Here is a 13,766-nt window from a genome sequence, read left to right on the forward strand (position 1 = left end):
AAACTGGCCATATAGTCTACACTATCACCAGTGGAGGGAAAAAACATCTTTATCTGATATTTCAATATTGAGTATGAAACACCTGCACACCATCCTAAAAGAGTGGAATGAAAAGAAAAGTAGAAAGCAGTTTAGTGAATGAAGGTTGGAGACAAATCAGGACAGGCCAGGAATTAGCCAGAGGCAGAAAACACACTCAAAGACATGTAAACACTGGAAATGTACCATGACGACCTGCAAGACGACTCGACCTACAGTAAATCTGTAGAAAACATCAGAGAGCATAAGGCTTTGCAAAAGCATGACAGGTCGAGATACAAATGAAGATTGAAGAATGCATGTCTACAAGAAACGAGTTGTCTGTCAAATTCTACCTTGGAAATCTGGAAAAATTAGTCACGTTAATCTTTGAGCGCTGGGCGCACCGATAGCCTAGCGCTTATGTCGCATGCCCCTCGTACAGAGGCTATAGTCCTCGTCACAGCGGCTGTGTGTTCGGATCTGACCCCGACCCTTCGCTGCATGTCACCCTTCCGTCTCTCCTCCCGTTTCCTGTCTCTCTTCAGCTGCCCTATCTGATAAAAGCAAAAAGGTCCCAAAAAATGAGTGAATCTTGGAGCCCTTTAATGGATGATCTCGAGTTTGTTTGAATTTGAAGGCCCATTATGGGTCACATTACCCATGGTACTTTGCTGCAATTCTATGCGCTCCATGTTTATTTTGTTCTGTAAGTTTTTCTCAAGTAAACACAATGATGCATAATGTAGAAGTTAGGACGACAAACTGCTCGACTGACACGTTCTGTTTCGCACTCTGTAGCTGCATTCTGCAATCAATTCAGTTTGTTTGTTTTTTGATTCGTTCGGGTTTGAACTTCTGATACGATCAGTAATAATACTGAAATGACAAGAACAGCGAGTAAGAACACTCCGACACTTCTTTAAGACAATGACTGCAGGGGCAATGACTGTCAGATGTTCTGTGAGTAAATGTGAAGCATGAGTCAGCTTCCTCACATCCTCAAAAAGTGTGTGTGTGTGTGTGTGTGTGTGTGTGTGTGTGTGTGTGTGTGTGTGTGTGTGTGTGTGTGTGTGTGTGTGTGTGTGTGTGTGTGTGTGTGTGTGTGTGTGTGTGTGTGTGTGTGTGTGTGTGTTCATTAGTCAGCAGTGATCTCACCCGAGAACATCCGTGCATAATTCAAACCTCCATCTTCTCTCGTGACTGGACGTCTGATATGATCTGTGAGGTGACTCTGTTTGATGACTCAGCTATTAAACAATCACTTAACCTCAGGACAGGATTCAACATTTACACGTCTACTGTGACCAAACATTCCTCCCCCTGAAGAGCTTTCCAATATTCACAGCAGCAGTCTTAACGATTCGGTGATCTGTCCAACCTCACATTGGTAAGTTAATTTGTCCCATATTATCAGACGAGCTATAACCATTTTTTATCAAGCTTTCAGTTTCTACAACCCCCCAAAAAAGAGCAAAACAGTAAATGGTAAATGGACTTATATCGCTTTTCTAGTCTTCTGACTTCTCAAAGCGCTTATACACCACAGGTCACACCTACACACTGATGGCAGAGGCTGCTGAGTAAAGAGACCATTAGAAGTAACTAATCTCATTCATACACATTCTGCCGTCAAAGCAGAGGGAGCAACCTGGAGTTAAAGTGTCTTTCCCAGGGACATATATGACATGTAGAGTGCAGGAGCTGGGGATTGAACCTCCGACCTTCCAGGTGGACGACAGACTCTACCTCTGAGCCACAGCTGCCCCTTACTGTTAGTACTTACTGGGAGTCTTCAGTAGATAAAGCTGTTAAAATTATTTAGGAAGGCAGACTCAGCCTTTTCAAAACAAAAGTACCCCAAAATTATTTTATTAGTTCTTCTAAATCCTCACATTTCAAAAGGTGATATTTTGCATACTGGAAAAAAAGTGGCAATTCAAGGTACAGTATTTTGTAAAGTTCCTAAGCCTCCCCGTTTCCATTTATTCATTCTATATACTGTTTTTGTTGTCGTCATTTCTCCAACCTGTTAAACTCTTATCCAGCCTCTAACTGGACTCCAATAAAAAGGCTTTCTCCTCAGTTGAACTATCATTAAAATATCTATTCCATCTGCACCCTGTCTCTACTTTGACTTTTACCATCCATTCAAACGTTTTGCATTGTGCCGTTTATACTCTGCCTTTATAGGAAAGAGATAATCTGGATTATTGTTCCGACCTGCCATGAGTTTATGTTGTGACTATGTGCCTCATGCCTAAACAAATTTTCTAGACATCTAAATATTTACATCTCTTTTGCTGCTCTGAGCAGGTTTATCAGACGTCCGGGGTCAAGCCTTCATCGTTGTATAATCCTCTTTAGGAGGAGCAGGCAGTTATGACACACACTCGGATCAAACAGATCACATTGATGAATATAGACAATCTGCTGCACATCCGGATACGACTAAACAGTCAGTTATTACATCATCACCCGAGCACAGCCGCTTTCTCTTTGTGAGCCGTTAACTGAGCTAAGAACTGTTCTCAATGCGCTCTCAGCCAAAGGCGGCTTTGTGGCTCCACGTTTCAGTTCGACCACATTTTAACAAAAGCTGTAGTAAGAGCACGGAGATCAGCACAGCAGTTAAATGTCAGGAATGTGGATCCCATAATGTAACATTCGGGATGCTGATTGGCATGTTTCCACCACCAACCACCAACCAAACAGCTGCGGTTGATCAGGATCCTACTGTTACAGTCCTGTAAGCAGCTCGTGGGTGGACTCAGTTGTTGCTGTGTTTTTGCATAGTTAACCCTCAATGAAACCCTTACTGTAGGCTACAGATGTGCAGCTGCCACTCCCGAAGGAAGGTGAAATTTTAAAGAGGATCATGAAAGCATACACGGGTTTAAAAGCATAAACATCTGGTTAGATTAGTTTAAGCACTGTGGCTAAGTGTGTTTTCTAGTAGCATAGAAGTCTGCAACCTCAAAGCATGATTGCCAGACTCTGTGTGTGTGTGTGTGTGTGTGTGTGTGTGTGTGTGTGTGTGTGTGTGTGTGTGTGTGTGTGTGTGTGTGTGTGTGTGTGTGTGTGTGTGTGTGTGTGTGTGTGTGTGTGTGTGTGTGTGTGTGTGTGTGTGTGTGTGTGTGGGTGTGTGTGTGTGTGTGCTAACCGCAGCTCATTCTTCTATGATGAGGTTTAGTTCAGTAATATTGTGATTGCAGGCCAATTTGGCTCGGAAAAAGAAAAAGGAAAACTACCTGATGTTCCATTACTATAAACACATGCACATGGTCACAACCAGTAGCTCGTGATAGTAGGTGTGTCGAGAAAGACTACAAGCATATAAGTGTGCCATATAAACAACAAGATTCATATTATTATATTTTATGATGGTACCTGCTTAAGGTTGGCCATTAGCTGGGCCAAAATGAGTTTTTGGCCTTGAAACTAAATCTACAGAGCTCCTAAGGCAGACTTTCCCAACCTTTTGGTCCCAATCCCTTGTGGGGCCCCACAGGCTTCAAATGGGGTCGCTGGAAATTTGTATATATCCATCAATTAAAAAATATTTTGTATATTGAAATAAAGTGAACACAGGCTACCGTGGGCCGTATCCAATGCCAAAACAAGAAACTCAAGACAAGAGTCACTGTGCAGAAAAGTCATCCCAGCCTTTCCTCCTTTGTCCTCAATAAACACAGCCTGAATGTGCCCTAAGATGAACGTTTACTTACAACACAGCAGAACAACTATTATGATGGAAAACAAATGCATTTAAGTAAAAAACAGAATGTGTTTTGGATGTCTGGGGTCATTGGAGTTTTAGGAGTCAAAGTGGGGTCACAAGCCCCCTGGGAATTTAAAATAAGCTGTAGGCATTGTTGCCTGTACATTGTTACTAAGTACTGTTGGTCTTTGTGTCCCTTACCTCACTCACGTCCATCGTGATGATTTCCATTGGAGTTATGTTTTATATGTATTTATGTCATTGTGCTGTTTTTTTATGGATGTATTGCCTGTATGGACCTGTATTGCAAACCAAATTGCCCCTCAAGGACAATAAAGATTTTCCAAAACCAAAGCCAGAAGAGATCGGGAACCACTGTTCCTACAGTAAGTGGACATAGCCAGAGAATTATTAAGTTTCTGGTGCACTCTTGCACACCACATAAACTATCTAGTGCGCACCAGAAACCGGATTATTTCTAAAAAAAAGTCTTAATGAAGGATCAAGAGTAAGTACTGTGAGCACACCAGTTAGTTTCTGGTGCACACTAGAAAATATTGTAAAGAAAAGTTTCTGGTGATCAGACAGAACTATTGTGTGCGTGCACCGAGAGGTTCTACCATTCATGAAAAGATGTGTCACACAAAATCTATTGGATATCATCTGTATCATGACCTGGAAATGATTTGAGTTCAGACAAACTTTTACCAATCAAGCATTCATAATTTGCTATCCAGTGTGTTTATCAACCAACATTCACTACGTACCTGCTCAAGATGACGCCCACTGTCTTCTATCAGAGGCCTCCCCTCTGTGTGTTGATGTGAAGACAATGTGATTCTATTTTGACTTTTCTTTTATCATTTCAATCCCTGCAAACAAAATGAGAAACAGCTCCAAAATGTAAAACCTACAGACAGGAAATGATGTCAGTGTTGCATTCAGGAACATTAGGGAAATATCAAGTGCTCTTCTTTAACCACTGAAACATAAACAACTTAAATTCATTCATTGAGAACCTATACTATGATCTTAAGAAGATGGTAAAGACCAACATTCTTGTACTTTTGGTCATCCAGGTGAATGATGAAGATGGATATTGGGGCCATGACTTCCTCTACAACTGGATGATGGCCTGCATTTGTATGCACACATATCTATGTAGAGATTAAAATGCTGAATTACCTGGGGCTGATAGCTGATGGGTTGAGAAATGGCACATTGGACCATGTGCTCATTTTGACTTTTCTTAGACTGTCTTTCTGCACACTAAACACAAAAACAAAATAAAAACCCTGTAGACATTTTCAAATTTCCAATGAGAGGTAGTTTAGAATCTGTACGTTGTTATCTTACTGTTTAAAAAACTACTGTGACTTTTGTAGTTATTTATCATTTCAGGGTACCTCTGGTAATTTACCAACTTTATGTTAAATCATAACCAACTTGGTACAGTTTCACATACCGGATTGTTTCATTTTGCATCGTCTCCTCATAGCTTAATTCTTATTAGCTGCATATAGATCAGTCTGTAGGGACTGGAACTGGAGAGTCGCCTGTTCAAGTCCTGGTGCGGACCAGGCCTGATAATTGGTCTGGTGGCTGGAGAGGTGCCAGTTCACTTACTCACTGCCGAGGTGCCCTTAATCAAGGCACCAACCCCCCCGCCACCAGCTCCTGAGTGCTCGCTGTGGGCATGTCCATAAGATCCTGTTTGTGCATGTGTGTGAATCAATTAAGTGTAGCATCTTCTTTTGTTGTGATGTTTAGAGAATAAGAAAATATTTGCTGTATTGAGAAATGTGTGACCACTAGGTGGCAGAGATACAGTCAGAAACAAAGCTCTGATTTATTTGATCATATTATGGGGTTTGACTTTTTTACATTACAACCTCTGTATATTTGATGAATGCGGGAATGCACCTTTTTACGAGATATGTGTGATTGATTTAGCATCTTTAAAACAGAATGTATTATGACAACAATATCTGAGATAGATTAAAACAGGGTGGGGAGTTTGGCAGGATTCACTTCACCAGCTGCCATTTTAATACACATGATCTTATTGTTGCCAGAATTCTTCAATCCCCAGCAAGCTCAGACACAGTTTGTCTTCAATTTGTCTTTACCTTCCCCTCACCTGGTGCCAAAAGGTAAAGGTAATCTTCAATTAGAGAAGCAAACGAGACGAAACAAGCAACCGAGACAATGACATATATGATGATCAAAGAAGCATTTCATAGTGTTGGAGAAGATTTAACTGTAGAAATGTTCTCAATGAAACATTCTAGCAAAGACAAAACATTTTCTGATGCTTTTCCGTCAGTGATCTGTATGTTCTCGAGACCACTCGGTGTTGTCTTGGTCTTAGACCGGGCAGACTCTGGATTTTAAATGAAGACCGGTCAAGACCACCACTGACAGGCTAGTTTGATTTTATCACTCGGTTACGGCTGCAACCTTCCCTGGTTACGGTCTGAGTGAGTGACCTGCCTGCTCCATACAAGATGATTTTTTAATGATAATTATGGTCTTGGTCTTGTCTCGGTGTCGCCCTGCGTTGGTCTAGGTCTTGACTCGGCCTCGATCCCTAAATGTCTCGGTCTAGGAGCACTCTGGTCTTGGGTATGTCTTGGTCTCGGTTCCGGTGGTTTTTACTACAACACTCCTGATCTCACAAAGACTAACTGGTAAAAAAAAGACCAGAAAATAGATGATTATGCTTTGCCATGAAAAGGTCTGTTAAAAGTTTTGTGTGACTACAGCGAGCCAAGAAAGGACATTACTAAGTGGACAGTAATGGCGGCAGGACGCAACCCTGGACAACTGTCATATGACAGTTACAACCTCCTCCAGCTTTTGCTGAAGAAAAGAAAATCCCTGTTTTTCATGTCTCCCCAGACCTCTCTAAATGTTTTCAATAAAATATTATAATAACAAATTTAACTGCTGGCTCCATTGTGTTTACGTGAGGTCATGTGAGGTGGTGTGTTCCTCCGTCTGGCACGATGATCTTAATACAATCTTGTAGTATGTGCTGTGCCATGATTTTCATATCTTCTAGTGCATGGGTCCCAAAATTTTTCAGCATGTGACCCCCAAAATACGGTGCTGAAGACTAGGGACCCTCGTTGTCCATGTACATGGTGAAAACATTTACAGTTTCGCACAGCCGGGCAGACTAATAGGCTAATATTATTTTAGTAATTTATTGAAAGAAAATTTTGAAGCTGAACATAATTGATGTACTTTTTTGTATCTATGTTCTCAATAATGGGAAAAATATGCAATTTGAAGACATTTTTTATATAAATGTGTTTTTGGAGGGAATCTCATGACCCACCTCTCAGTGTCTTGTGACCTCCCAGGGGGTCCTGAGCCCTACTTTGGGATCCCCTGTTCTAGTGTGTGCATGCTTGAGATGATCTGTTAACATTCTCCTTATGTGTGTGAATCGTAGGATTTTAAATGTGTTAATCTGAATCAGACTTCAGTCAACAATCCAGTGCAGGCTCGGAAAATGGTTAATGATGTGACTTAAATTCCAACAGACACACACGCAGTGAAGTTACCCACAGTTACCAGATAATATAAATCAATGTATGACAAGTTCTATAAATTAAATGAGTCCGTTGAATCGGTGATGAAATACCTGAATTTGCACTACAAACAGATGGTCCAGTTGTACAAAATAAAATCTGTTGATTGCACCTCTAAGATGAAGACTTCCAACATGGCCGCCGGAGGTCACATGACACCAGTCACTTCTTTAACGTAATACAGCTTCTCTGTTTGGGCAGCAGACACCCAGATTTATTACCTGCAGGAATGTCAGAGTGTACAGAATGAGATTTCACAATGAAGGAATGCAGATGATGTCGTGCTTTGTTCCCTTCACGTTTAAAACAGTGAGATCGTTTCGACTTCACTCCCGTTCACAGTTTGGAGACGTGTTGGCTTTCTTTGTTGAATTCAGAGGGTACAAAGTCCACATGGCTCACAGGGGGAAAACGCTTCACAGATCTTCTATTTCTAAAACAAAAGCTGAGAATCTATGAGTGGCATCTAACAGTGTGCTCCATTGGCATAAACAACAATACCATTTCAGTAGAGTGTGACTATGATTCAATGTTATTCCTGAATTCTATTGAGTAAATCAGCAGATAGGCTGTCAGTGCTGTCAATAATCTGCTCGTCTAGGAGGCTTTTCAGCGGAGTTCACGTAGTCAAGTCACAGAAAGTGTGGGATGTGGTAGCTGCTACAAATTCTGTTCAAAACAAGAAATACATAAAGAGCATAAGCACATAAAGAAGAAATATTCATAAAGTTCATAAAGCCCTATTCATGAGCCACAATGTCCATCACACTGTTTGTAAAGTGTTCATCACTCCATCTGTCCGTCTGTAAATCGTCTTCAGTTCCTCGGGTAACGTTTGACTGAGCAGCCTAATGCTGTATTTATTGCTTGTCTACGCTATGAAGCAGCTGTGCCTCACTAAACAGTTTGTTTTTACCAAAAAGTAAAAATGTTAACACTTTATATCAGGTGAACAGTCGATGCAAGAGGGAACATCACAACCATTTCCACATTCAACCACTCGGACATGTAAATACAACTGTCACTGAAATAATGCTGTTATTTTAATCTCAGTACTACTGCGTCACACACACACCAGAAAACAAACGACACAGTCAGAGACATTCATGGACTGAATCACCCGAGCGACATGTTCTCCAGTCTGGAGTGTGTGTGTGTGTGTGTGTGTTACACTTCACACAGCTGTGTGTCTCGCGTTCTCATTTTCATTCTTGGGCGATGGGGGGATCTTCCTGGTAAACTGGCTGAAGCTGGCCGCCCTGCACCTCGCCCTCGGCCCTCCTCCCCCTCCGTCTCCAGCCTGTGTTGCACCCGGGGGCAGAGTGCTGTAGCGGCCTGGGAGGGGGGCGCCCTGGCTTTGAGGGATCACATGGCTGCCCGGGTGTTTGGAGGCGTCCTTGGAGAAGAGACTTTGGATGAGCTGGAATTTCTCCTTCTCTTCCCGTAAGAAGACGTCGACCAGGAGCTTCTTCTCCCGTTTCAGCTGCTCCACAATGGTTTTGGGAATGTCGGGAATCACCCAGGCGACCACAAGGCTAAGGAACATGACCAGATTCTGCAGGAGGGACAGAAGAGGAGAAATAAAGAAAGACAAAAATGAAAGAGAGGGGGCTGAAAAAAAACAAGGTTTTACATTTTTAAAGAAGTTGTTACTGACTGAATCCAGTGTCTGGGTCAGAAACAGTTCACACATGTCATTAAACATTGAGAAGGAGGTGTTAATGGACTTTAAAGCCGAGTCATGTTGGTTTTGTTGTTTAAATTTGGGAAATAATCATTTAAAGTTTTGGAATTACAGTCCCCATAACGTGGGGCTCTGGTTATTGTCCCCCTAATGTTTGACATCACATTTGGGAAAATTGGCTTCATTAAAAGTGTTCCAAATAAACTGTTAGCAGATCAGGTTAGTCCATGGATGTGCCTTCAATTATCTGTGGATTACTTTGATACTGTAGAAACTTCAAAACTTGTGAATTCTAACACAAGTCCAGTCATTATAAAAAATGTCTTATCTTCCTTCTTATTATTCATGGATGCTGGTTTATGGTTCATAGGAGCAGTGACCTCTGGTATAGATGAACTACCAGAGCTAATCCCTCCCTTTCTCATTAACTAAAGATGACACTTTATTTACAGATTTAATAGGACTCACATTTGAAACTGATCCTAATAGTTACTGCAAAAACACTTATATATACAGTATATATCAAACTCTTCACAGCCTATTACTGAAGCATCCTCTTCTTATCACTAACTTAGTGTAAATGATTGACAGGTGTCATGCCACGCCCCCTTGATTTGTGGATCAAGTCTGCTAAATCCATTCAAGACTAAAGAGATGATAAGAAACTAAGATAGCATCTCTCAAGAAGTGACCTTTTTTACTAAATATTTTTGTAAAATAGATTTTATTGATACGATTGTGATGCTAACTCCGTTAGCCTTTGGACAGCATTTTCCGCTATTTGTGAGCATCAAGCTAACAAACTAAGATGAGCATCCCACTCCATCTGTGAGAGTGCACCAGTCACCGCTGGATACAATTATATACATACACAGTGTTAGCCTCACTGATTAATAACTGCCTGCATTATGTCTGAGTGTTTGGATTGAGTTATGACTCAAGTATGAATTTCTGTTTTTGGTGAAGCAGGTTGAACCAGCATGCCAAACTACAATACATTAAAATGACCAGCTTTTAATAGTTTTCATTTCTCTTCAAAATACACCGGTCTCTTTTACCTCATGCAACTTTGCCTCTCCATCCATGCATTCCTCCCTTGCTGCCTTTGCCTGCCACATTGTCTGATATCCATTGATCTAGAAACTTGAGACAAACTGTAAAATATTCCCTGAATTCAATACTTGAGAACAGTTTGTCAGTGTTCAAGGACATGTGGTGGACAGATTGTAGTGAGGCATGCGAGCATAGACATCTGCTCATCAAATGAGCAGGCAGATAAGTGAAAGAGACACCTGACATGTTACAGGATCATGCAGAAAGCATGCACTAACTTTACCTGTTCTTTTTTCATGATGAATAGTTAAACAGCAGAACACTGATAGAGCACCGCATATGAATCCCATCAACGTCAAGCACAGTGTGTACTGCAATAAACTGTAGCAACACTTAGGTATTGAGAAACGTGTGTGCACCTGTCGATGGTGTCTTTAAAATTCCCATGTGTCAGTACTTTACATTGAGCTCATACCTGGAACAGAATGACGAAAGCTAGCCGTGCAGCCAGAACACACCAGTACTGTTTGGAGAAGGTGTACGCGTCTGAAGACCAGGGGGGCTCCCTGTAGTCTTTGTACCTGCAAACAAACACACATGAACACAGAGTCAATGCAAACAATGAAGCAACTCAAATGACACTGATTTCATTTGTCATGCCTGGTGAAAAGAAATATCTTAAGGAGATTTTGAGGCAGCAGCAGCTCAGTCTGTAGGGACGTACAGGTTGGAAACTTGAGGGACGCTGGCTGTAGTACCGGTGCGGACCAAGACTGGAAATTGGTCTGGTAGCTGGAGAGGTGCCAGATCACTTCCCGAGTACTGCCGAGTGTAAAATTCAATTTCCCCTCACTGGAGCAATACAGTATATCTTCTTCTTCTTCTTTTGTGGAATCAAGCTGGTAGTTAGTTTGGGCAGTATCATGGTCTTACAGTAAAAACAAATACAGTCTCAATCAACAGATAATCCCATGAGAGTACCTCTGGACCGCTTTGACTGACAGGTGATTACCTGGAGAAGCAACACACACTTTGAGAAGCTCCTCCTCCATATTGTTTCATCCTGTGACACTTAACCTGATCTCTATCTGGCCGTGACACAGCCTCAGTGGGAAAAAAACAACTGCTCCCTTCACCCGGCTTGGGACCCGACTCAAAGTGCCACAAACTTTATAAGGATTCCTTTCCTTTGTTTTCATTGTAGTAAACACTCTTTATTGTTCTGGCAACAGCAGAAAACTGGAACCACATGTTGAGCCAACGGAAGGCAGCTTAAAACGAGGGCGAGGAATCAAAGAGAGAGGAGAGCAAGGCACAGGGAAGGAGGAAGAGAGAATTAGAGTTAGATTTAAGATAAAAGACAAAGACAAGAGTGATTCATGTTGGAAGGAATAAGTGAAAAAATATTAAAACAGTGAGATCCTTTGTTTAAAGGAGGCCTGTCAGATTAAACACAACAACAAAAGTACTGATTTCAATTGACGGGTTTAGGATGGTGTCATTTGGAACCTTTCCTCCACACACACACACACACACACACACACACACACACACACACACACACACACACAGGTACCAACCCAGACAGCTGTGTATCTGTGTAGGTCATAAGAACAGTCTTTATGAAACAGAACATTGGGAGAATCTAACTGCCTTGTCATTATGTATTTCCTACTGAAACGGGATAGAACCGATGGAAACAATCACACGATAGAAGGCGAGACATAACGTTGGGATGAATTCGATTGGAACGTTAGCTTTGACAAAGCTTTTTTCATTGTTCGGAAATCAGTAACGATTAGTGAAGCTGAGTGCAGGATGAGTCATCAGAAATTTAAAACATTTTACACTTTACAATAAATGTGTGCTTAAACAGGCTGTTTGGAGATTTTCCCTTCATGACATCACAAAGAGCAGAAACCCCTCCCCCAGGTGGGTGATATTCCCTTACCAGACATTTTTTTTGGGAGCTCTGAGACATTTATTAAACTAGTTGAAAAAGAGGCAAATAAGGGATCTTTAAGAATGTGTGAGTGCAGATTCAGGAGGCTTATCTCGCATCCTTTTAGAAAGAACCAGCTCTATGAGAGGAGTGTGATCTCAACATGTTAAGGTGGATGAGGTGCATGTCATCATGCACTAAGGAACATGTTTCAACATTTCACCTCACAGTGTTTATTCAGCCTTTTAATAGATGGCAGAGCAATAGATTCATGTGAAGACCCTGAAACACCAAGCAGACGGCAAAAAACTAGTGTGGACAAAGGCGGACCGTTGCGTCGCCTAACGTCGCCGTTTGTCTTGGCCAAAAAGTTGCACTTGAACACACCGCAAAGGCTACAGCCGACGGCCAACCACCATGAATGTTCTGCGCATGAGTGAGAGGAAATAACTCTCCATGCCAGCAGGCGGAGGTAGTCCGTTGTTATGATACGATAAGACCATTTTCACACCGCTGTCGCTCACCACTCGTATTACAGGTAGTCTACTAATGGAGAATAATGTCTGATAAAAAGGTGAAAATGGCGCTGGTGTTGTCAGCCCTTGGTGTTTTAGTGGAGAAAGAAAAGAAGAGGAGGAGGAGACAAATAAGGAGAAACCTCACTAATGGGTGAAAGCATGGATACTACAGCGACATGCTCAAGGGGCTTTCATGAACCTGTGAGAGCTGGAGATAAATGAAACCTCTGAACAGCCAATCAGAGAGACTCCTCTCACCAACCGCGCCGACGCTAATTGAGGCTGACTCAACATGTCGAATCGGCAGAAAAAAAGGCAGAGGTGGCCTGACGGGTAGAGACGAAGAGCGGCCATCACTCACTGACGTTCCAACTAGGGCTGACGATCTCCTTGGTGTGTCAGGGCCTTTAGGATGTGAATAGTTAGGAAGAGATTTGATGAAAAACAGATAACAGTTATCAGGTGTGAATGCCCTGCAGGGAAACAGACATGGGGGGTCAAATTGGAAATCACATTAGGTCCACAGAGAAAAAGGGAAAAAGAGGACATTGAAATAAAAACCAGGTGAAGTATTGTAACTTTTGGCAGTTGGACACTTATGGCGCCATCACTGCTGCTGCTGAACTTGTTGGCTGCAGAGCAACAAGAGACGATCAAAAGACAAAGTCGAATGATGTCAGGATGCAGCTGGGCTGTTTGAGATGCAGACAGCCAAAGAAACATAAACCCAACTGTGCAAATTCTTTGTTGTTATGTTTACTGAACTGGGTCGACGAAAGTGAATTAAGAAATAATCCTTAAAAAAGAGTATCTGCTTTACCCGACATCTTCTGGACATACATCTGGTTCAAGCGTCAACCACTGAGCCAGCTGATGGTGTGCATGTGTTCAGTAATCTTTGCTCAAAGCCAAGTCGATGGAGAGGTTTCAGTGATTTTTTAATAGCATACAGAGGGTCTTGCACTCTTTGCGCTCAACAGAGGAGTTTAAGTTTCATAAATATTTGGCTGAATTCATTCATTCTCACATGGAAATATTAAAGAACCCAGAGGGGTGCCATCAAAATCCACACTTCAGGCTGCTCCTGCTGAGCTCACAATAGTGTTTGGGTGGTGAGGTTGAGTCTGTAACTAACCGGCTGCAAATAATCACATCTATCAAAAGTAATAAACAAGAAAAGTGTGTCATTATCACACAATGTTCTTGTTGACTTTGGTCTGTGCTGTCGGCT

At 41.9% G+C, this 13,766-nt stretch overlaps 1 protein-coding gene across 2 annotated transcripts in view; it reads right to left on the reverse strand.

The window, feature by feature from the left end:
- Positions 1 to 7,720: 7,720 nt before the first annotated feature.
- Positions 7,721 to 13,766, reverse strand: part of ano2b (anoctamin 2b) — an 88,248-nt gene continuing 82,202 nt past the window's right edge. For both annotated transcript variants that reach the window (XM_061030144.1, XM_061030145.1), the window contains 2 exons: positions 10,551 to 10,656; positions 7,721 to 8,893 (listed from right to left, as the gene is read on the reverse strand). In XM_061030144.1, the coding sequence (XP_060886127.1) occupies positions 8,513 to 8,893; positions 10,551 to 10,656 (487 nt within the window). In that variant the 3' untranslated portion in view covers positions 7,721 to 8,512. The remainder of the gene's footprint in view (positions 8,894 to 10,550; positions 10,657 to 13,766) is intronic.

The sequence above is a fragment of the Labrus mixtus genome, chromosome 22 (assembly GCF_963584025.1).
Source record: "Labrus mixtus chromosome 22, fLabMix1.1, whole genome shotgun sequence".
Classification (NCBI taxonomy): Eukaryota; Metazoa; Chordata; class Actinopteri; order Labriformes; family Labridae; genus Labrus; species Labrus mixtus.